Source organism: Bufo bufo, chromosome 11 (genome assembly GCF_905171765.1).
Source record: "Bufo bufo chromosome 11, aBufBuf1.1, whole genome shotgun sequence".
NCBI classification, from domain to species: domain Eukaryota; kingdom Metazoa; phylum Chordata; class Amphibia; order Anura; family Bufonidae; genus Bufo; species Bufo bufo.
The window spans coordinates 14,603,572-14,628,881 of record NC_053399.1 but is presented as its reverse complement, the minus strand read 5'-3'; the positions used below and the strand labels follow the sequence as shown (position 1 = coordinate 14,628,881).

Sequence of the window (25,310 nt, the reverse complement as noted above, 5' to 3'; positions counted from 1 at the left end):
AACCTGACACTCCATTCACATCGGGAAATTGGACCCTGTTGTCCGGTTCGGTGGGGGTCCCAGCAATTAGACCCCCCACCAATGATGGCTATCCCTTATTCCTGTACATAAAGGATAACTTGGCACAACCACATAAATGACTAATTCAGCTCTGCTACATCTTTCAGTAAAATTGAAGGATTTAAAGGGGTAGGAGAACCATGCAAATTTTTCACTGGTCATCGGGATGCAGTTGTCAAAGTGCTATGCACCGTACAGGAGTGAGGATGCCCTCGTACAGAACATACACCGGGTAGGTTGCTTCCTGTGGTCATATAAGAAAACCGTAGCGATACTGCAGGTATAGATAACGTATCCTAGGCTCCTAGGTCAACATGTCGACTTGCAGCACCGCCCAAGCCTCATAGGATACGTGATTTCAGCTGCACTATCCCCCCTTTCATGTCGCCTCCCGAGGAATTTGGCCGTGTGCCGTCTAGTCTTTCGTCACGGTCAGAATGAGCCAGCGTGACGCTACCAACTTCTGTGTAAGACTGTAAAACTGAAACCTACTCATCTTTCCGTGTGCACAATGTCACCGTAGTGCGATCACCCCGCAGCCCGCCTCCTCGCACGGGCCCCGTATAGTGACAGCCACCAGTCCGGCCGTGAGGAGTCATCTCGCCGCTGTGATCACAGACCACGCCTCACCATTTTATTATTTTTCCCCTTTTGACATTTTTACAACTGAGGCAGCATATTTCTGTACAGTCTGACTCAGAAATACAGTGTGAACGTAGTAAAAATAGATTCCACAGGAGATGAATGTGGGTAATAGGGAAAAGATTGCTAATGCAAAAAAGTAAAAATAAATATATAAAATCACAATATAAAGACCAAAACTGACACAATTGTATCTACACTAAGCAGGTGAAGGGAATGAAAACACATACTTTTATTACGACTATATTATGTCTATACCATCAATATTATTTTACAAAAAGATGTAATATTTCTGAATAGAGAATGCAATTTAAATACCGTAAAAAGCCGAATGGCACAAAATAAAGCATTTCTGTAGAAAGCATTAATATCACCGGCCATTTCATCACCACGGTCCACGGGAAGACCGAGCAAGAGACTCTCAGAACAGAAGCCGTTCAAATAGAATATGGAAGTTATACCTAAAATGAACAATCAATATGGACGTCGCTGTGCTACCAACTCTCCCACCCCGAGTTAGGATTTGCCTTATCTCGTCAAATTTCCAAGTCAATGAAGGAAGTAAATACTGTATCAAAAGAATAAATGTAATCAGTATGAAAGATAGATAGCAGATTTGTCCCTATGACACCGGCCGACCTGTTACACGTGCACTTGGCTGCTGAAGGCGTCTGTGTCGGTCCCATGTTCATATGTGCCCACATTGCTGAGGAAAATGATGGTTTAATATATGCAAATGAGCCTCTAGGAGCAACGGGGGCGTTACCATTACACCTGGAGGCTGGAGGAGGGGGCGTTTTTTCAGATCGAGGATGCGGCGGCTACCAGCAAGTCCGCCCAACTTGCTGGTAGTGAAGAAATTTGCATATCACAAAAGTACGATTTTTACTGAAATTACAGCAAAGCCTGAGGTAAGAGGGGTATATATGGAATCTGCGTACATTAGCAAATAGATTAAGTCTAAAACTGAAAATTGCTGTTTGGGGGGTGACAGAAGCCCTTTAAAACATAATTTTTCTCAGCAGTGCGGGCACATATGAACATGGGACCAACACGGATGCCTTCAGCTGCCAAGTGCACATGTAACAGGTCAGCCGGTGTCATAGGGACAAAACTGCTGACAGATGCCCAATAAGTAAAGAAGGGCAAGTAACTTTTGATTAACTTTTTCAATTGCTTTTGTCACATGACAGTACACTTAAGTTTAGAAATGCTATATCTTTGCATAATAGATAGATAGATACACTGCCTGTCCAAAAAAAAAGTCGCCACCTGGATTTAACTAAGCAAATAGTTCTGAGCTTCCTATTGGATAATTACTGCATGGGCGATTATCTTTCAGCAACAAGTTTTTTAACCCCAACTGGTGCAATGAGTTGCTTCTCATTTCTTAAACAACCATGTTGAAAGACACATCTCGTGGTCGTGGAAAAGATGTTAGTCTGTTTGAGAAGGGTCAAATCATTGGCCTGCATCAAGCAGAGAAAACATCTAAGGAGATTGCAGAAACTACTAAAATTGGGTTAAGAACTGTCCAACGCATTATTAAAAACTGGAAGGATAGTGGGGACCCATCGTTATCAAGGAAGAAATGTGGTGGGAAAAAATTCTGAATGATGGTGATCGGCGATCACTTAAACGTTTGGTGAAATCAAATCGAAGAAAAACAACAGTAGAACTCAGGGCTATGTTTAATAGTGAAAGTAAGAGCATTTCCACACGCTCAATGCGAAGGGAACTCAAGGGATTGGGACTGAACAGCTGTGTAGCCGTAAGAAAATCACTAATCAGTGAGACAAACCAGAAAAAAGGCTTCAATTTGCTCGGGAGCATAAAGATCGGACTCTGGAGCAATGGAAGAAGGTGATGTGGTCTGTGAGTCCAGATTTACCCTGTTCCAGAGTGATGGGCGCATCAGGGTAAGAAGAGAGGCAGATGAAGTGATGCCCCCATCATGCTTAATGCCTCCTGTACAAGCCTGTGGGGGCAGTGCTATGATCTGGGGTTGCTGCAGTTGGTCAGGTCGAGGTTCAGCAGCAGTAAGTGCTCCAAGAATGAGGTCAGCGACCACCTGAACATACTGAATGACCAGGTTATTCCATCAATAGATTTGTTTTTCCCTGATGGCACGGGCATATTCCAAGATGACAATGCCAGGATTCATCGGGCTCGAATTGTGAAAGAGTGGTTCAGGGAGCATGAGACATCATTGTCACACATGGATTGGCCACCACAGAGTCCAGACCTTAACCCCATTGAGAATCTTTGGGATGTGCTGGAGAAGGCTTTGCACAGCGGTCAGACTCTACCATCAGCAATGCAAGATCTTGGTGAAAAATTAATGCAACACTGGATGGAAATAAATCTTGTGACATTGCAGAAGGTTATCGAAACAATGCCACAGCGAATGCATGCCGTAATCAAAGCTAAAGGCGGTCCAACGAAATATTTTTGGTCGTGACTCGTGACTTTTTTTTTGGACGGGCAGTGTATATAGATGGTTCTGAAATGACACTAAAAATGGTACTAAGAAATGCTCGTTGCATTGGGGGCTGACACTTATCAATACGGACTCTGCATTCTGCCAGTGAATGGAAATATTCATGTTTCATTTCAGAGCAGGGCAAAGTCCTCTCCAGCAGCACAAATCTCTTTCCTTCAAGACCTAAGAATGATAGCAATAATCTACACTGATACGTTGGAACAAACCTACAGTTGTGAGCAGGACTAAAGCAGCATGAAAACAAGAATCTCCTCAAACACTGACGGGAGGAACGTATCAATGTATCGCACCGGTATGTCTGGTTTTCTTCATACAAATGTCACAAATTTGTTGGGCTGCGGTCATTAAGCGGGTGAAATGCTGCAGTCTGCTGCTCAGAAGCTTGGGAAAGCTGAGTGATGATGAAAAGGGAAAACTTAAAAGCCTACGTGTACTAACGGGAGGGCGGGATGCTCATCAATGCAAAACAGGCAGACACTATGTTGAAAGGGGGAAATACAAAGTATAACATTTACAAGGTAAACTCCACACAAGGGTTCATTCCAGGAAGGAACAGAGCAAAAACACCAAGCAATTTCTGGAGGGAAAATAAATAAATAAATAAATAAAAATAAATAAATAAAAAATAAAATAAATAAACATGCGTGAGCGCATCCCCAGTCTAAAAAGAGGCATTTTTGGGTGTGAGTAAATAAACTGAGTGGCACCACATTCTGATGGGAGAGACCACCGGGACGGTAACGATGCAATCTATTATTCAGACTCCCTGTCGGGCCTATGGGTGACAACTCCAAATCTGCAGGTGACGAAGACATCTTCATACAACCCAATGGTCGCCAGTACCTTATTATACCTTATTTCAGACACAGCGGAAGACAGAGGCTCCTGCTGCAGACAGCTGCCTTACCACCGTTTGGCGTCAAACATAATGAAAATGATTGAAAATGCAGATAACGAGATCAAATTTCACACGAACATATGGGTTCCGTTGCCGTATTGCGGACCGCATATGCGGATCAGCAATAAACGGACACCGTACCGTGTGCATTCCGCATCATGGCTTGAATGGGTCCGCAAATCCGGAGTGGTGCGGAACGGAAGCACGGAACAGAAACCCATGGAAGCACTACGGAGTGCTTCTGCGGGGTTCCGTACAAAGATAGGACATATCCTATCTTTTTGCGGAACGGAGGGATGCGGACCCAATTCAAGTTGAATGGGTCTGGATCAGTCCCGGAGGCCTCGCGAACGTTCGGCCGCGACGCATGGAACGGAACCCATACGTTCGTGTGAATAAGCCCTTAGGAAGTGTTTTTCGAGTACTGGGAACTGGAAGCCTATTACACACAGAATCACCAGTATGAGGCTACATTCACAAGTCCACAATTTCGTTCCGCATTTTGCGGAATGGAATTGCGGACCCATTCATTCCTATCCGCACTTCCGGGTCCGCACTTCCGTTCCGCAAAAAAATAGAACATGTCCTATTCTTGTCCGCAATTGCGGACAAGAACAGGCATATTCTATTAGTGCCGGCAATGTGCGGTCTGCAAAATGCGGAACGCACATTGCCGCTTTCTGTGTTTTGCGGATCCGTGGATACGCAAAACCCGCTGCGGACGTGTGAATGGAGCCTAATCATTATAAATAGCCAATAATGATAATTTTTTGTGTGTGTTACGTTGACTAATGCCGATCCTCTCTCAGGCTTGCAGGGCGTGCACGCACACTCGCATCCTCTCAGTCATCAGTAATAACTTTCTGCTTGGTGCAACACCCAGAAATAAGCACTGACACCGTGGGGATATAAGCCCTTCTCATTCCAAAGTCATCTTAGACATCGTATATTTGTTTTTTTCCTCAGTAGTCACAAAGTTAGTTGGGAAGTCCCCAAGGATCTTACAGCTAAGGCTACTCTGACACTGGCGTTTTGGTTTTCCGTTTGCAAGATCCGTTCAGGGCTCTGACCAGCGGTCCAAAACGGATCAGTTTCGGCCTAATGCATTCTGAATGGATAAGGATCCGCTCAGAATGCATCAGTTTGCCTCCGTTCCGCTTTGGAGGCTGCTTGCACCGTGTTGGTGTCCGTCTGACGAAACAGAGCCAAACTGATCCGTTTTCACTGACACAATATGGCACAATAGAAAACGGACCCATCCCCCACTGACTTTCAATGGTGTTCAAGACACGTTATGAACGGATGCGCACCAAACGCGAGTGTGAAAGTAGCCTAAGGGAATAGAAAAAAAAAAAACTCACACAGAATCTCACAAGTTTACAGATTTCAGTATGGGCATTATACTATAGACTTACATTCTGTCCTATCCTGCAGAGCTGCACTCACTATTCTGCTGGTGCAGTCACTGTGTACATACATTACTTATCCTGTACTGATCCTGAGTTACATCCTGTATTATACTCCAGAGCTGCACTCACTATTCTGCTGGTGCAGTCACTGTGTACATACATTACATTACTTATCCTGTACTGATCCTGAGTTACATCCTGTATTATACTCCAGAGCTGCACTCACTATTCTGCTGGTGCAGTCATTGTGTACACACATTACTTATCCTGTACTGATCCTGAGTTACATCCTGTATTATACTCCGGAGCTGCACTCACTATTCTGCTGGTGCAGTCACTGTGTACATACATTACTTATCCTGTACTGATCCTGAGTTACATCCTGTATTATACTCTAGAGCTGCACTCACTATTCTGCTGGTGCAGTCATTGTGTACACACATTACTTATCCTGTACTGATCCTGAGTTACATCCTGTATTATACTCCAGAGCTGCACTCACTATTCTACTGGTGCAGTCACTGTGTACATACATTACATTACTTATCCTGTACTGATCCTGAGTTACATCCAGTATTATACTCCAGAGCTGCACTCACTATTCTGCTAGTGGAGTCACTGTGTGCATACATTACATTACTTATCCTGTACTGATCCTGAGTTACATCCTGTATTATACTCCAGAGCTGCACTCACTATTCTGCTGGTGCAGTCACTGTGTACATACATTACATTGCTGCATTTCAAGGGCAAATTAACTCTACTAATCCCAGCCCAGGTGCCTAAGTTTCCAGTCTTCTCCTGGAGCACAGCACTAGTATAGCCCAAAAAAAACACAAAAAACTGCAAATTGCTAAAATAGCGGTTATCAGAATATGTCACATAATACTTCCATATGCACAGCTTTATATTTAAAGGGGTTTGCCAAGACTTTATAATCCAGAGGATAGGTCATCAGTTATAAAATCTTAGAAAACCCTCTTAACTATACAGTAGGTGGCGTCCTAGCGCTGACACACAACAATCCATTCATCATCATCTCCTCCGTCCAGTGCTGTGCGCTGCTGACACCAACATTCCGGCTTCAATTCTGATTCTAAACTTCCTTTGAAAACAATGAAAGACCAAATCCAGTCTTTTACCAGAACATGATTGTACGGGGCTTCCCATGAATGAGTTTCACTGGAATTCTGTGACCGAACATGGGAAGCCCCAAATTTACAAAGATCAGAATTTGAGGATGATATGAATTTTTGTGGCACAATATAAGCAATGATGTACACAGTGACTCCACCAGCAGAATAGTGAGTGCAGCTCTGGAGTATAATATAGGATGTAACTCAGGAAGGATCAGTACAGGATAAGTAATGTATGTACACAGTGACTCCACCAGCAGAATAGTGAGTACAGCTCTGGAGTATAATACAGGATGTAACTCAGGATCAGTACAGGATAAGTAATGTAATGTATGTACACAGTGACTCCACCAGCAGAATAGTGAGTGCAGCTCTGGAGTATAATACAGGATGTAACTCAGGATCAGTACAGAATAAGTAATGTAATCATTTACATATCTGCCTCAGACATAACTACATGATGAGTTTTGCAGCAATCCAAAATTTCTATCTGATTGCATTTTTTGTTGTTGTCAGAGTGTATAAACTAGTTTTATCATGCACAAAACCAGCAGGGCAAAGGGCTATATGCAAAGTTACAAGACAATTTATTCTCATGTTTCTTGAGGGAGATCCCATGTTCTGTATTTATCATGAGAAACGTCTTCCAAATTCTTGTCAGTATAAAGACTCATTAATCTGCACACAAGCAGAAAAGATTTTAAAAAAAGAACAAAAAAACAAAAAGAAAACTAAGAATAACAAAGAAATACTATAACAACGACAGAAAAAACAATAATAAAAATAGACTATAAAACAAGAATATAACAAAAGGCAACAAAAACAACAAAAAAAGCTAATACAAAGAAAGAACATAAAAAAACAGAAACCATATAACAAAAAGCAACAAAGAACATAAACAGAAAATATAAAAAGCAAAAAAAAACAACAAAGAAAAATTATATATATCTATAGAAAAAAGACAAGTCTTTAGAGGTTAAGTCTTATTGCACACGGAGTTGTGCGCTCCGTGGCCGTATTGCGGACCGCATTTGAGGATCTGCAATACACGGGCACCGTTCCAAGTGCGGACCCATTCACTTCAATGGGTCCGCAAATCCGGAGATGTCGAATGGAAGCGGAATGGAAGCACGTAACGGAACCCTACAGAAGCATTACAGAGTGCTTCCGTGGGGTTTCGTCCCGTACTTCCTTTCCGCAAAAAGATAGAACATGTCCTATCTTTTTGCGGAACGGCTGGATCGCGGACCCATTATAGTGAATGGCTCCGCGATCCGCTGCGGCTGTCCCCACGGTGTGTAAGAGGCCTAACGGTCTGCAGTGAAATCACACAGACACATCCAATCCTGCCCTGAAAGTGTTTCAGGTTTACTCCAAAAAGTTGAAATCTACATAAAAATTTAGAGGATTATTTATTATTACCCCATGGTATAAAACCGCCACTACGACAAAATTTTGTTGCCGTTTCCACACTGCCCATGCCACTTTCCGAAAAGGGTACGTTGTGAGGGCAGGGAGGGAGCGGGGCCAGGGGGCACAGCATATTTATCTTCATTCATGCCAGCTAGGAGGCTGCACTAGATTTCGGCATGGCAGACGGCCTGCTAGAGGAGGATGTTCCAAATCTATGACGTGGCCCGCGCCTCCAGCTGTGCAGGGGAAAGATCCGACATCAGCGGCGTCTGTTGTCGGATCTCCCATCTGTCGCCGCACAATGCACAACGGTGCATAATGCTTGAGGCGGGAAGACAAGTGAAAAAAAAATCCATGAGGAATGAAGGAGACTGAATCTAATGGCTCGTTCACACGAACGCGTGAAGCCCGTGCCCGTGCTGTGGACCGCAAATTGTGGTCCACAATGCATGGGCACCGTCCGTGGGGCAGGCGCATGGGGATTGCAGACCCATTCACTTGAATGGGTCCCTCCGTTCCGCAAAAAGCTAGAGCAAGTTCTATCTTTTTGTGGCGCGGAAGAACGGAATGGAACCCCAAAAAGCACTCCGTAGTGCTTCTGTAGTGTTCCGTTTCATTCCGCACCTCCGGATTTGCGGACCCATTAAAATGAATGGGTCTGCATCCGTGATGCGGAATGGCAACGGAACGGTGCCCATGTATTGCGGATCCACAAATGCGGTCCGTAATACGGCAACGGGCATCACACGTTTTTGTGTGAACGAGACCTAACCCAGATGTGCCGCCACGTGTGTCTTATCGCTAGCGCCCCCTGGAGAGGAGGGGGGAGGTCACTTTCCCATCGGGATGAGCCAGCCTCAGTCCATGGCAGCCCCAATGGTTGCCTCTATGGTACTGCCCTGGCTTATAAAGGTCACATTGTATCTGAATTCCCCTCCTAAAACTATTGTCTGGAGCATTAAAAGTCAAACTGGAAAATAAACTGCGAAGACAATGCAAGACCAGGTTCCGGCTACACATGGAGGCAACATTGATAAAAAAATTTCCATCATCTGAAAGGGGCTTTTTCTTCTACGATATATTAATAGAAACATCAATGTGCTGTGCGGCTCCGTACGAGTGAGAAAAATCACTGTCAGCTAAAGAAATGTGCCTTTAGTCAATTCTATGAAAGTGCAACGCAAGGATAAAAGAGCAGAGCAATGGAGGCTGGATGAAGCAACCCTAGAACCACAAGTCCCAGAAGTCTTGTGTGATATCTTGTATTGTACTCCAGAGCTGCATTCACTATTCTGCTGGTGCAGTCACTGTGTACATACATTACTTATCCTGTACTAATCCTGAGTTACATCCTGTATTATACTCCAGAGCTGCACTCACTATTCTGCTGGTGCAGTCACCGTGTACATACATTACTTATCCTGGACTGATCCTGAGTTACATCCTGTATTATACTCCAGAGTTGCACTCACTATTCTGCTGGTGGAGTCACTGTGTACATACATTATATTACTTATCCTGTACTGATCCTGAGTTACATCCTGTATTATACTCCAGAGCTGCACTCGCTGTTCTGCTGGTGCAGTCACTGTGTACATACATTACTTATCCTGTACTGATCCTGAGTTACATCCTGTATTATACTCCAGAGCTGTACTCACTATTCTGCTGGTGCAGTCACTGTGTACATACATTACTAATTCTGTACTGATCCTGAATTACATCCTGTATTATACTCCAGAGCTGCACTCACTATTCTGCTGGTGGAGACACTATGTACATACATTACTTATCCTGTACTGATCCTGAGTTACATCCTGTATTATACTCCAGAGCTGCACTCACTATTCTGCTGATATACCATGCAATCCTACTCACCAGATACAGAATATAACAGCCATTTTTGGATTTGCTGCGAACATCCGTTCACCCAGATCCCAGAAAACCTTCACCTACACCCAGGGGGTAAGTCACCACTTTCCAAATTTCTGTTATTCCACAAGTGCAAGCATCTGAAATCCTATACAACCTCCAAGTCCCCTGCAGCGTGCACAACTGACGTCCTCTTCCTCCTGCGGCTGCTGTAGTATATGTGATGCCGAGGGGATTACCTGCACCAGAGACTGCAGATGACATCCTCGAGTCCCTGTAAATAGCACTTCCCCTGCGGAAAGTTTCCAACACTTTTCTGTGTAATGTTCAATGACTTAAAGACGTTTTTTTTTTTTCTGTATTAAACTGAAAGTAAAATCCTTTTTTCTTTTCAAACTTGCACAATAATAAGGTATTTACAGTCAGGGATTGGCCCACTGCCCAGCTGGAGGCTGACCAGGATGATTTGCACAGTGTGACCAGCAGAAGCCTGGAGATGCAAATAGCAGTTTTGGGCTAAAAGGCAGAATTGCACTCGCTCTGGGGGCGTCTTCCTCCTACATGACAACTTTTATTTGTATCTACAGCAGTTCATCAAATCCAACAAATCTGTTGTTTGGCTGAAATATCCCGAAATTACAGCCAATAGAACAGCTCCCCTAGTGGCCAAAAGGAGCTGCAAAGCTGGCCGGTGGCAACTGTCAAGCAAAGGATTTAATGCAGATTCCTTCGTACATAATCATTGTCTGATCGCCGCTGCACATTAGGGAATTGCATTATCAGTCTATTACGAGTCATTGCAGTTTTCAAAGGGGCAATCTCATCTTACACACATTTATGACATCCTTTGCATTCCCACTTGGAAGGAAGCCTCATGAATATAGATGTATTACAGCTCCCCTACAAGCCTTGGGTCACAATACCGCACCTATGGGCATACGGCAAAATACGTGTCGAAAAATATACGATTTGCATTTGCTGAGCAATCTGTGCCCACACGAGTCCAAGGTTGACCCTTGGAAGATGCCTCAATATAGAGCCGTTCTCATTGCGCCTTGGGCTCCACGGTAGAATATCTCCGGGGCACCATACCGCAGCCCCGCGAGTGCCGACAGAGCCGTAATACGGAAGCACAGGCACTGTGCGCGCCGCCACCTAGGCTCTGCTGTCTACACAAGGAGCCATCTGCAACTCAACGTCCACACGGCTGCTCAACCAGTCAGCAGAATACAACGTTTCAGCAAGCAACGAGTATTTGTGCAGTCGCTCATAAGACAACTCCCTAGATTTCACTTCTTGCTCCTTCATACCACAATAGCCAAGTCTTTCTAAGAAAAAGGAGATTTATAGGAAAAAAAATCCCCAGGACGCCGTCCTCGGCTTTAACTTGCGTTAATTATAATCAATTATACCTTCAGAACATCACCCTGACAACCCCGAAATCATCCAGTCCTGGAAGAGCCGCCCTCTCGCCCCCAAAATCCAAACACTGCAGCAATTTGCACGCCCAACTGTGAATAATAGAATAGCGCGGGCGCTCTGCCGCCTTTGTGTCTTTCTTTCTTAGCCATTATGAAGTATAATCTGCAGAGGCCTGACTATCGGCCAGGACATTACGTCACTTTCCCTTTCTGCAGGGTCGATGTGAAAAAAAATAAAAGCGACCGAAATTAGATTTGAGGGGTCTTTTTATGACCGTGCGTTCGAATAAGTCACCGTTGTCAAACTCTCTGCTTGCTGTCAGTGGAGAGCAGCATCCTTGTTTAGGCTACATTCACAGGACAAGTGAAAAATGGCAGCGTGACCTCCTGCACATGACCATATGGCTTTTTCAGTGTTTTGCGGTCCGTTTTTCCATATGGCATATACAGTATACAGTAATTACATAGATAAAATTGGGCTGGGCATAACATTTTCAATAGATGGTTCTGCAAAAAACGGAACGGAAACGGAAGACATATGGATGCATTTCCGTATGTGTTCAGTTTTTTTGCGGACCCATTGACTTGAATGGAGCCACTGAACGAGATTTGCGGGCAATAATAGGACATGTTCTATCTTTAAACGGAACGGAAAAACGGAAATACGGAAACGGAATGCATACGGAATACATTCCGTTTTTTTGGCCGAACCATTGAAATGAATGGTTCCATATACGGACCGTATACGGAACGCAAAAAACGGCCAGTAAACGGGGGGAAAAAACGGTCGTGTGCGGGAGGCCTAACGAAATTAAATCACTGGAGATGTGAACATAGCCTAAACACATCTGCAGAAAAGGTCTCTCCAGTGCTGATAGTTTGCTACAATGTATCACTGCAGATAACATGTATCAGCCCAGAGTCCACGGACGATTGTTGCAACAACTCCTCAGCTCTGAGATGCATCAGGTCTGTGCAGATTTAAGCCTACTTTCACACTGGCGTTTTGGCTTTCCGTTTGTGAGATCCGTTCAGGGCTCAGCGGTCCAAAACGGATCCGTTTTGCCCTAATGCATTCTGAATGGAAAAGGATCCGCTCAGAACGCATCAGTTTGGCTCCGTTCTGTCTCCATTCCGCTCTGGAGGCTGCTTTCAGCGTTTTGCTGTCCGCTTGACGAAACTGAGCCAAACGAGACGGATCCGTCCCCATTGACTTACATTGTGTGCCAGGACGGATCCGTCTCGGCTATGTGAAAGATAATACAAACGGATCCGTCCTGAACGGATGCAGACGGTTGTATTATCTGAACGGATCTGTCTGTGCAGATCCATGACGGATCCGCACCAGACGCCAGTGTGAAAGTAGCCTTTTAGAGTTCCCATCACCCTTTTCAGTTTCCATTCTTCTGATCCGTCAGAAGAACAGAAAAAAACGGATCCTATATTTTAAGCATCTGTTATGCACATTTTGCATCCATTTTAGTCATTTCCGTCTGAGATCAGTTTTTTTTTTGCACGCAGGATTTTTTTCTCCGTCTAAAAAAAAAAAAACAGATGTCAGGTGGAAATGGCTAAAACAGATGCAAAATGTGCATAATGGATATAATGGACGCTCAGGGTCTTTTTTTTTTTTTTATACAGGATCCGTTTTCTTGACTGTTCTTCAGATGGATCAGAACCCAGCCTTAAAGGGGTTTTGGGATAGTTAGATATCAGAAACGATCCTCAATCCTCCAGGTATCAATTTCATAATCGTGGGGGTCTGTCTCCTGGCACTCTCGCCGACCAGCTGTTTGAAGGGGCTATGGTGCTCGGGGGAGCTCTGCGGCTTCTTCATCGACCCCTCCATCAGCGAATGGACTGAGCTGCAGCACAGTCACTGTACAATGAATGGCGCACTGCCCAGTATACTATGACATGGCCCAGCCAAGCAGATGACCGGCGGGGGTGCAGGGAGTAAGACCCCACCCCCCACACGGATCTAATATTAATTATCTATCCTAATGATAGGTCATCAACATGTATGCCCTGGAAACCCCCCTTTAAGCTTCAGGATGCAAACAAAAATGTTCCCGCTAAACAAAAGCCGACCGATCTGGAGACAAGTGAGGAATCGAAACACAACATAGAAGTTGCAGAACTTTTCATTTTACAACAATTACGCTTCATTTACATGAAAATGGAAAAACCCTTTCTATACATAACCAGGAAGCAGCCGCGCGCGAGACCTATTCCTGCTGCTGGTAGAATCGGGAGCGCCGCTCCCAATGGAGCTCATGGTCTTCGATTTTGGAATCGGTGAGGGTCCTGGAAGTCGGAGCAGCACCGTTCACAAAGCTTTGGTGTAAAAGGATTTGAGGGTCACCCCAAACACTTCAAACCAGAGTGTATGGTCACTGGCGACAGTCAGCAAGCAGGAGAGGGCGGTGCATGGTCTACTTCTCCGAATAGCAGCATTCCTGTCATATCTCGTTTACGGTTATCGATGGCCGGACTTTTCACAGATAATTTGTGCTTCTTGTAAAAAGTGATGATAACCATCAGTACTACATCATTAGGCAGAGGAAACCAGGAACCTGGAGTTACCCGGCCCCGAGCAATGAAGACAGCGCCAAATACACTGCGTGCGGATATATGTGCTGACATTTATTTATATTTTTTTAAATACTGTATATGGCGCTCTTTATAGCAACTTGCACCTAAAGCATATATTGTGATGTTCCGCGACAGCTGAGGTGTGTATTATGAGGTCCTGCAGCAGCTGAGGTGTGTATAACGAGGTTCTGCAGCAGCTGAGGTGTGAGCGAATTTCATATTTAGAAATTAGTTCACGCTTCGTTTACTGCTAAAAGGTGAACTGCATTATGAATTCCATTACCACGGACTATAACGCAATTCTATGACGGAAGTCATAACGGAATGCCTTTAAGGGCATTCCGTTATAATAGAAGTCTATGGGGTGCAAAACGGATCTGTTCCGTTTCCGTTATGCTGGAGTCCTCTCCTGCATAACGGAAACGGGATGGATCCGTTTTTGCAGCCCATAGACTTCTATTATGACGGAATGAATAACGGAATGTCTTTAAAGTCATTCCGTTATGCATTCCGTCATAGAATTGCGTTATAGTCCGTGGTAATGGAATTCATAATGCAGTTCACCTTTTACCAGTAAACGAAGCGTGAACTAATTTCTAAATATGAAATTCGCTCACACCTCAGCTGCTGCAGAACCTCGTAATAGACACCTCAGCTCATCTCTAATTATGATGTTTTGCAGCAGCCGAGGTGTGTACTATGAGGCTCTGCAGCAGCTGAGGTGTGTACTAGGAGGTTCTGCAGCAGCTGAGGTGTGTACTATGAGGCTCTGCAGCAGCTCCACACCCTTCTTCCTACGTCACTCCGTCACTCTTGCTCTCCTCCAGTATATGCACCCTGTCTTCCTGGCACATGCGCAGTTTCCCCGTCTTACAGCACAGGATAAGCATGCGCCAATTCTGGTCTAACCGTATTTAGTTTAATGATTTAGATGGGGTTTATCTGTAACGTAAGGTACGGTATAAGTCTTTGCACCCGGTACATGTTATATACTCATCAGTCTGGACTTTCCCATCACAGTCACAATGACAGCTTTCTGCTTCATTGCGGTGCATAATGCAGTCTCAATATTGGCCGTCTGGGCAAAGACAAGTATATCCCCCAGGCTCATAAACATCATCAAAGTATCTGTTCCACCAGTCTCCAGCAGCCTCCGTCACATAGGATGTAATGACACCTAAAGGGTTTTTCGGGAATTAAGAAAATGAAAATACTTAAATATTACTTCATTATAAATATATTACCGAATACCTTTCATTAGTTATAATGGCTAGGAAAAATAAAATGGCCGCCATCCTACTAGTACACACAAAACCTGTCCTATTTACACAGGAGGACAAGTTAAAGAGCTGCGCCATCTTCCTCTAGTACTTGTCAGGGATTATGATCCCGAATACAGTATAATATGATCTTCAGCTGAATCTCTGTAGGAATGGAGTTCATTAGGAGACATGAAGTACAAAGAGGACAGTGGGGGTGTAGATAATGAGCAGCAGCTTTTGTATGCAGTCTGTCCTGTCCGTCCTCTCTGTACTTTATGTCTCCTCATGCACTCCATTCCTACAGAGATTCAGCTGAAGATCTTATTAAACTGTATTCGGGATCATAATTCCTGGCAAGTACGAGAGGAAGATGGCGCAGCTCTTTAACCTGTCCTCCTGAGTAATTAGGACAGGTTTTGTGTGTACTAGTAGGATGGACCACAGTCTGTCCTCCCTGTACTTTATGTCTCCTCATGGGCTCCATTCCTACAGAGATTCAGCTGAAGATCTTATCAGCTGTATTCAGGATCATAATCCTTGACAAGCAGAGCAGAGAGAAGGATGAGGCAGCTCTTTACCTCAGTGTTCTGAAGTAACTTGTCCTCCTGTGTGCTTAGGACAGGCGTTGTGTGTACTATTGGATGGCGGCCATTTTATTTCTCTTAATGATTGCTCCCTCGACAAAATGAACCATTATAGCTATTAAAAGGTATTTGGGAATATATTTATACTAAAGTAATATTTAAGTATTTTATTTTCTTAATTCCCGGTGAACCCCTTTAAGGAGACTACTACTAGGGCTGTCACCCAGCTTTTCTATGTCCTGATCTACCTAGCTCAGTAGTAATAAGACGAAGGATGTGTCGCCAGATTTATCATTCAGGGCTCTGCGAAAGCTAAGTGACAACCCCCCCCCTAGGAGCTCTCTGGTGTCACACTGTTGTCACCCAGCTTTCCCACAGACTGCTGGACTGGGGCGACAACTCTCTTAAAGAATTCCCATCTGAGTACACACATAAAAAAGGACCCTTCAGCATCCGTTACAAATATGAGAACGGTTTGTAGATATCCGACTTCTGTGATCAGCTGAGGTTACAGGTCCAAAGCCTGAGGCTGCACTACCGAATGAACCAGGGGCGTAGCTAGAAATGCATGGGCCCCATAGCAAAAAAAATGTATGGCCCCCCCCCCCCCCCATAACAGTGTCCCTGACAGTGACTGACCCCCAACAGGGGGTGGAGGCCGGCAACTATTGTAAGACGGACGCCGCGTTCCTTATGTAAGTGAGCTTAAAGGGAATCTGTCACCAAAAAATCGCTTATTAAGCTGTTAATAGTACCTTATAGTGCTGCATAGTAGTTTCCTAATGCACTTTTTCTTCGTTTAGCCGCATTTAGCCTCCTTGAGAAATCAATGTTTTATTCAGTCGCTGCCCCGTGCTTCAAGTCAGGTTTGAAGTCAAGGGGGCAGCGGCCTAGGTGTCTCCAATGCTGCTCTCCCCGCCTCCCGCCGCCTTTATTGACACACCGGATCTCAGTCCCGGGACCGCGCTCCCAGCCCGCATGCGCAATAAAGGGCTGCTGTAGCCTGTAGCGCGATCCCGGCTACGCATGCACCCGCCAGCCTTACATACTAGCGCAGTTACAGAAGATGCCGGGCGCATGCGCAGTAGCGAAACTGAAGCCGGCTGAGTGTACGAGCCGGAGCCGGGATCGCGCTACAGGCTACAGCAGCCCTTTACTGCGCATGCGGGCTGGGAGCGCGGTCCCGGCACTGAGATCCGGCTTGTCAATAAAGGCGGCGGGAGGCGTGGAGAGCAGCATTGGAGACACCTAGGCCGCTGCCCCCTTGACTTCAAACCTGACTTGAAGCACGGGGCAGCGACTGAATAAAACATTGATTTCTCAAGGAGGCTAAATGCGGCTAAACGAAGAAAAAGTGCATTAGGAAACTACTATGCAGCACTATAAGGTACTACATACTAGTACATACTTTGCACAAGTTTATTATTTACAACTTAAAGGGAACCTGTCACCAAAAAAATCGCTTATTAAGCTGTTAATATTTTTAACAGCTTAATAAGCGATTTCTTTGGTGACAGGTTCCCTTTAAGTTGTAAATAATAAACTTGTGCAAAGTATGTACTAGTATGTATACTACTATCTAATAATCCTTATCTATCACTTGACACTTCACTAACTTACTGGGGAGTCGGGGACAGTCAGGACTCCTCTCCACTCCAGACTTTTTCTTTTTACTGTGGCAGACTGCTGGCAGTGCAGAAAAGAATCCATTCACTTCTGGCCTACTGGGCATGGGCAGTTAGGCACACTGGGCACGGGTGGGCAGGCAGGCTCCCGCTCTTCACATTCAAAATAGGCAGCGGGCGGCAGCGTGACGTCACTCACTCCGTCACGCCGCACGCACATGCTCCTCCCACTTTAGAAGCAGGCGGAGCAGGCGAGTGACGTCGGGAGAGGTGAGTGACGTCGGGAGACAAGGAGGCGGAGCACATGACCTGACTACTCCTTGGCTTCCCAATCCCCAGCCAGGCCCGAGCCGCGGACCGCCCGCCCACGCCCCGCCCACTACACCAGGCGGGCGGGCGGGCCTGGCTGCCAGTGCCTTAGTGTGTAAAAAAAAAAAAAAAAAAAAAAAAAAAAAAATTTATGCGGTCCGGACGGGCCCCCAGTGGCGTAGGGCCCCATAGCCACTGCTATGGTTGCTATGGCGATCCCTACGCCACTGGAATGAACCCAATGACTACATGTCCCCTCCAGCTTGGAGGGGGCCGTACATTGTTGTCACAGGCCTTGTTTGGTTCCAAATCCACATCAATGTTCACTTACAGTGGATATAAAAAGTCTACACGGCCCTGTTAAAATGTCAGGTTTCTGTGATGTCAAAAAATGAGACAAAGATAAATCATTTCAGAACTTTTTCCACCTTTAATGTGACCTATAAACTGTACAACTCAATGGAAAAACAAACAGAAATCTTTTAGGTGGAGGGAAGAAAACAAAACAAAAACAAAATAATAATATGGTAGCATAAGTGTGCACACCCTTAAACTAATACTGTGTTGAAGCATCTTTTGATGTTATTACAGCACTCAGTCTTTTTGGGTATCAGCATGGCACATTTTGACTTGGCAGGATTTGCCCACTCTTCTTTGCAAAAACACTCCAAATCTGTCAGATTGTGAGGGCATCTCCTGGGCACAGCCCTCTTCAGATCACCCCACAGATTGTCAATCGGATTCAGGTCTGGGCTCTGGCTGGGCCATTCCAAAACTTTAATCTTCTTCTGGTGAAGCCATTTCTTGGTTGATTTGGATGTATGCTTTGGGTCGTTGTCATGCTGAAAGATGAAGTTCCTCTTCATGTTCAGCTTTCTAGCAGAAGCCTGAAGGTTTTCTGCCAATATTGACTGGTATCTGGAACTGTTCAGATTTCCCTCTAGCTTAACTAAGGCCCCAGTTCCAGCTGAAGAAGAACAGCCCCTTGGCATGATGCTGCCACCGCCATGCTTCACTGTGGGGATTTGGTTCTTCTGGTGATGTGCAGTGTTGTTTTTGCGCCAAACATATCTTTTGAAATTATGGCCAAAAGGTTCAACCTTGGTTTCATCAGAACATAACACCTTTTCCCACATGCTTTTGGGAGACTTCAGATGTGTTTTTGCTAAATGTAGCCTGGCTTGGATGTTTTTCTTGGTAAGAAAAGGCTTTCGTCTTGCCACTCTACCCCATAGCCCAGACATATGAAGAATACGGGAGATTGTTGTCACATGGACCACACGGCCAGGACTTGCCAGATATTCCTGCATCTCCTTTAATGTTGCTGTAGGCCTCTTGGTCACCTCCCAGATCAGTTTTCTTCTCGTCTTTTCATCAGTTTTGGAGGGACGTCCAGTTCTTGGTGATGTCACTGTTGGGCCATATTTCCTCCACTTGATGATGACGGTCTTCACTGTGTTCCATGGTAGATCTAATGCCTTGGACATTCTTTTGTCCCCTTCTCCTGACTGATACCTTCTAACAATGAGATCCCTCTGATGCTTTGGAAGCTCTCTGTGGACCATGGCTTTTGCGAAGATGCGAAGAAAATGTCAGGAAAGACCAACTAGAGCAGTTGAACTTTATCTGGGGTTAATCAGAGGCACTTTACATGATGGCCGGTGTATGCTGACTCCTGACACCCTAAGAGGGTGTGAACACTTATGCAACCACATTATTTTAGTTTTTTTTGTTTTCTTCCCTCCACCTAAAAGATTTCAGTTTGTTTTTCAATTAAGTTGTACAGTTTATAGGTCACATTAAAGGTGGAAAAAGTTCTGAAATTATTTATCTTTGTCTCATTTTTTGACATCACAGAAACCTGACATTTTAACAGGGGCGTGTAGACTTTTTATATCCACTGTATGTCTCCCACTATTTAGACCCATTAGGGTGTAAGTATTGACGTAGATGTTGATTTCAATCCTCCAAAGGTCTCCATCATTATAAGTTATGGTCCGTGGTAACGGAATTCTTAGATAACCCGAACCTTGTACGTCGAACTTGAAAACAGAAGTTCGCTCATCCTTAGATAAAAGTGCTCATCACTGTACATCCCCAGTCATTCCCATTTACCTATTGATCTATTTGGGTGTCCGTCTTTACTAAAGTTTACTGAACTCTTAAGAATGTGAAACAGGAAGGGGTACTGGTTTTTTTTGTATGACAAGGATTATATAAGTAAAAAGGTTAGGGAAGAGGCTTTTCCGTGTGACCTTAAAAAAATAAAATTGTGTGTAGAGACTATTCACCCGCCACCTACGTCTTTCTGAGCTCAAAAATTTGGCTGCAGCCCACTTTCTTCACATAGATCCAGGCCTTCTCTACTCACAAGCGAAAATACTCTGAGTAGTCAAACACTGCCCACTCCAATGGAATTGCACTGACTCATACGATCTAAGCCCCGAGTCTACAAGATGTCACCAAGTGATAAGATCAAGTCTGAAACTACTTGGGCACGTGTTGACGGTACAGCTCTCCTGAGAGGAGAAGAAGAAAATGGGACTTGGTCCACGAAGGTCGGTCAGATCAAGGATCGGGCAACATAGTGAATGGGAAGAAGAAACTCCCAAAATTGGAAGTGGTGGACGTGGCAGACAAAAATTTGCCCCTATTTTCCATGGAAACATCAAGAGTTTCTGATCATCAAGACCGGACCATGGGATCCATGCTCTAGTTTGCATTCCCTGGACTGGATAAAAAAAAATATTAAAAAATTTGGCACCAGTGGCAGAGCAGATCCGAAATAAAATTGCAGGAAATACAGATTAATATGAGTTGGAAGCCTTAAAGGAATTGTTCACTTAGTTCAATTCTATAAGGACATAGAGACATTAAATGGGTTTTCCAGGATTTTTTATTGATGACCTCTCCTCAGGATAGGTCATCAATATGAGATTGGCGGGGCCGCCGATCAGCTGTTTGAAGAGAAAGCCGCATTCTGTGCAAGAGCTGACTTCCCTTAAAGGGGTTATCAAGACTATTAAATGCCCCCCATATGCCAGGCCCCTCAGAAATGAATATACTTACCTGGCTTCCTGTGCCGCTCCTGGTCCTGCAGCTTCTTCCCTTGCGCAGATGAAAACATCCGGTGTTGGGGGGGGGGAAAGCAGCCAATGGCAGGCAGGCACGGGGACGAGCATCCCTAGTATCGCGGGGTGAAGCTAGGAAGGCTCGTCCTCGTCTGCCATTGGCTGCTCCCCCCAGACACCGGGTGTTTTCATCTGCGCAAGGGGAGAAGCAGCCGCGGCGTTGCGGGGACCGATAGAGGAGCCTGTACACTGCCTATGGTAGCGCAGGCACAAGATGTCGTAGAGCAGCCAATGTCTGCTGAGAGACTGCAGGGATGACTTTCCTGATTACCCCTGCTCGTAAAAATAAAAAAATAAAAAATAAATCTAATAATAGAAGTACATTATTGTATGGTATCGCCATATGGCAGCACACGGAGCGCCTATGGCTCTATACTGCTAGGGACCCCGTGTGCTTCCATACAGGCCATGTGTATGACCCCTAGAAATCTATGGGTACCTCTTGCATCTGTATTTACAAGGACGCAGTATGTTACATGGACATTACAGAAGTATTCTCCTTTAGGCTGGTTTCACACGGGCGTTGCAGGAAAATGCGCGATTTTTCACCGCAAGTGCAAAGCGTTTTAATGCGTTTTGCACGCGCGTGAGAAAAATCTGCATGTTTGGTACCCAGACCCGAACCCGGACTTCTTCACAGAAGTTCGGGTTTGGGTTCAGTATTCTGTAAAAAAATATATTTTCCCTTATAACATGGTTATAAGGGAAAATAATAGCATTCTTTAATACAGAAGGCTTAGTAGAAGGTCAATTGAGGGTTAAAAAAAAATAAAAATAATGAACTCGCCTCCTTCAATTGATCGCGTAGCTGCCGGTCTCCTGTTCTTTCTTCAGGACCTGTCAAAGGACCTGTGGTGACATCACTGTGCTCATCACATGATACATCACATGATCCATCACCGTGGTGACATCACCACAGGTCCTTTGACAGGTCCTGAAGAAAGAACAGGAGACCGGCAGCTATGCGATCAATTGGAGGAGGTGAGTTAATTATTTCATTTTTTAACCCTCAATTGACCTTCTACTAAGCCTTCTGTATTAAAGAATGCTATTATTTTCCCTTATAACCATGTTATAAAAGTGAAAATAATATAGTGAATAGACTTTCATCCTAGCAAGCATGCGTGAAAATCGCACCGCATCCGCACTTGCTTGCAATTTTCACGCAGCCATATTCAGGCAGAATATAGAGCTTGCTGCGATTTTCACGCAACGCACAAGTGATGCGTGAAAATCACCGCTCGTGTGCACAGCCCCATAGAAATGAATGGGTCCGGATTCAGTGCGGGTGCAATGCGTTCAACTCAAGCATTGCACCCGTGCGGGAAAACTCGCCCGTGTGAAAGGGGCCTTAGGGTTAATAAGCACCGACAATGATCCTAAATCCATACAGATACAATAATTAGTTTTTTGTTAGAATGGACCCCCAACAACCGACTGATAACAGCACCCGGGTCACGTCTGCTTACCAAAGAAGGCGATTTCCACATTTTCCACTGAAATCTACACCCTGCTTACTGTTGACAGTACGCTTCCTGTTTAAGAGCTACTGGCCCTTTAATGAAAATCCCCGAATATTTCTCCAAGGCACATGTCCATTGCAACACAGTGATCCCAGCCCTAGAGCATACAATAAAAAGTAAGTAAAACTTTACTGTCAGCAGCGTGGTCAGTATCAGCAGCGAGTGCCATAAATCACCCTGTGCCACCCCAGCCCCAACCCAGGAGAAATCACAGGAGGCATCACGGGCAGCTGCCAAATAACTGGCAAAAGACAAGCTTTTCAGCAATGAGGCTTCCAGTAAATGAAATGCAAATGCCCTTCCCCAAGTAGAAAATAAGGGCTCACTCCAGACCCAAACCCTCAAATTTAGATGCCCCAAGTCCAGCTTTTATAGTAGTAAATACACCAGTGGACGAAGCCCGGAAAACGTAATGCGATTGAGCGAAGATTGGCGAAGTATAAGCGGCTAGAGGTGCTGGATCAATGATCACACAACCAAGGTGGTGCCCCTATATTTTGGGTTATTAGCAGGGCATACGTTGAGGTCACATTAATACTAGGTAGCAGTCATACAGACGCTGGAGATCCTCCCGTGGTCATTACAAGCTCTTACACCTTGGAGTTGTAGTTCAGACAAGGTGGTTGTCGGCTGCTGTGAACGGAGATCCCTCGCCCCATCCAGTCCCAGACATTATCCACGGGGGAGAGATCTGGTGATCGAGCTATCCAGGGGAGCTGCCGAGACCCCGAAGAGCAGGTTGTGTGGTGCCGGCAGTGTGTGGCGGCGTTATCTTGTTGGAATACCACGTCTCCCGAGTCAAAAAAGGCAATAGGACTGGACATACCGAAAGCGGGTCAATGTTCCCTCCGTGAATACCAGATGGGAACGGCCATGGGAACTAATGGAGCCCCATTCCTGTGCCTCTCTGCACCATGCAGGAAAGAAGTAGGCGTTCCAGCAAATTCTGATTGTGTTCAGTGATGAAAGGAGGTTCTGCCTTGGTACTAACGATCACTACAGGAGGAGTTCTCAGCTCAAGGGCGATACATTTTCCAGGCGTTCTTTTTTTCATCCAAAGCTGCCCCCTTGCAACTATCTGCTACAATGTATTCTATAATGCATTAAGGGTACGGTTACAAGGAGACACTGGTCCAACACTTCTGGATTTCTTGCGACTGGCGCAGCGATGTCTTTAATTTCTATGGGGTCACCACTGCTCTGCGATCCTGGCTGCGACCAGGGTTGCCGTGTACCTTCAAGCTTAAAGCGGAAACTGCACCTTTAAATTTCATCTAACATATCAGAGAACATCAGCAGCAGTGCCCGGTACCAATTACAGAAAAAAAAATATATAAATAATACATGGTCAGCCCTAAAATAGGTGTCACTTTAAAGGGGTCGTCTGGTTTCCCATTCTGAAGGCCTATCCTCAGGATGGGTCATCATCAATAGTGATGAGAGAACTTGTGTTTTCAAGTCCGGCATTTGGATTATCAAAGAATCCCGCTACCACGGACCGTGACTGAATTCTATGACGGCATGCACCACGGCCATGGCCAGCATAGACTTCTATTATGACACAATGCAATATGCAATGCCTCTTATAGGCTTCCGTGGTGCATGCCGCCATAGAAGTCCGTGGTAGCCGAATCCATAACGGGATTCTTTGACTCGTACGTCGAACTTGAAAACACAAGTTCGCTCATCACTAGTAGTGTTGAACGAACTTGTGTTTTAAGTTCAGCGTCTAAAGTTCGGGTTCGGGTTATAGAAGTATCCCGTTATGGATTCTAAAGTCCGTTATGGTCCGTGGTAGCGGAATCCATAACGGGATACTTCAACAACCCGAACCAGAACTTTAGACGCCGAACTTAAAACACAAGTTCGCTCAACACTAATCACTAGTCATGAATATCAGATCGATGGTGGTCCAGCCCTCGGCACCCGCATCGATCAGCTGTTTGGAGAGAATGCAGCGCTCCATTCTCCTCAATTCAACATCGCCCCAAACCTACAAGACGGTGCGGCGCTGTTTTTTGTAAGAAATCAGCAACGTTTTTCAATCCTGTACAACCAACCACCTTCATTGATCAAACTGGTCAGGAGTCGACCCTATCAATGTTTCTATAACTCCTGAGAAGATGAGGAGAGGTGGAGTTCCCCGACTGTAAAACAGGATGGCTTCCTGGAAATCCAGGATCCAGAAGCAGAAATTGTACACATTTACCATTAACCCATTCCTTCCTCATCTGATCATTTCTTCAGGATATTACAAAAGGAAGTCACCCGGAGACATAACTATCTACATACAGGGGAAACTCGAAAAATGAGAATATCGTGCAAAGTTCATTTATTTCAGTAATGCAACTTAAAGGGTTTCTGTCACCCCACAAAACTCATTTTTTTTTTTTTGGATAGTTATATTCCTTATAGTGCGATATAGGAGAATATAATAGTCTTACTTACTTTCATGCGGCCGATTCTTTATAAAACGAAGTTTTATAATATGTAAATGAGGGCTCTACCAGCAAGTAGGGCGTCTACTTGCTGGTAGCCGCAGCAGAAAACCGCCCCTTCGCTGTGTTGATTGACAGGGCCAGCCGTGATCTCCTCCTCCGGCCGGCCCTGTCAGTAATTCAAAAATCGCGCGCCTCTGGTCATTCGGCGCAGGCGCTCTGAGATGAGGAGGCTCGTCTCCTCAGCACTCCCTCAGTGCGCCTGCGCCGATGACATCACCGAAAGAGAAGACGTCATCGGCGCAGGCGCACTGAGGGAGTGCTGAGGAGACGAGCCTCCTCATCTCAGAGCGCCTGCGCCGAATGACCAGAGGCGCGCGATTTTTGAATTACTGACAGGGCCGGCCGGAGGAGGAGATCACGGCTGGCCCTGTCAATCAACACGGCGAGGGGGCGGATTTCTGCAGCAGCTACCAGCAAGTAGACGCC

General features: G+C 45.2%; 1 protein-coding gene across 6 annotated transcripts in view; it reads right to left on the bottom strand.

Moving 5' to 3' along the window:
* Positions 1-25,310, bottom strand: part of TRAF3 (TNF receptor associated factor 3) — a 130,429-nt gene that overhangs the window by 38,667 nt on the left and 66,452 nt on the right. Inside the window, exon 1 of one of the 6 annotated variants that reach the window (XM_040411943.1) lies at positions 9,940-10,139. The exons of 3 other annotated variants lie outside the window; for them this stretch is intronic. Coding sequence is in view for 2 of the 3 variants with exons in the window: in XM_040411947.1 (XP_040267881.1) it covers positions 553-556 (4 nt within the window). In the remaining variant the exon portion in view is untranslated. Of the gene's footprint in view, positions 1-552; positions 573-9,939; positions 10,140-25,310 lie in introns of those variants that run through there. 2 more of the 6 variants (XM_040411947.1, XM_040411941.1) reach the window with 2 other exon arrangements.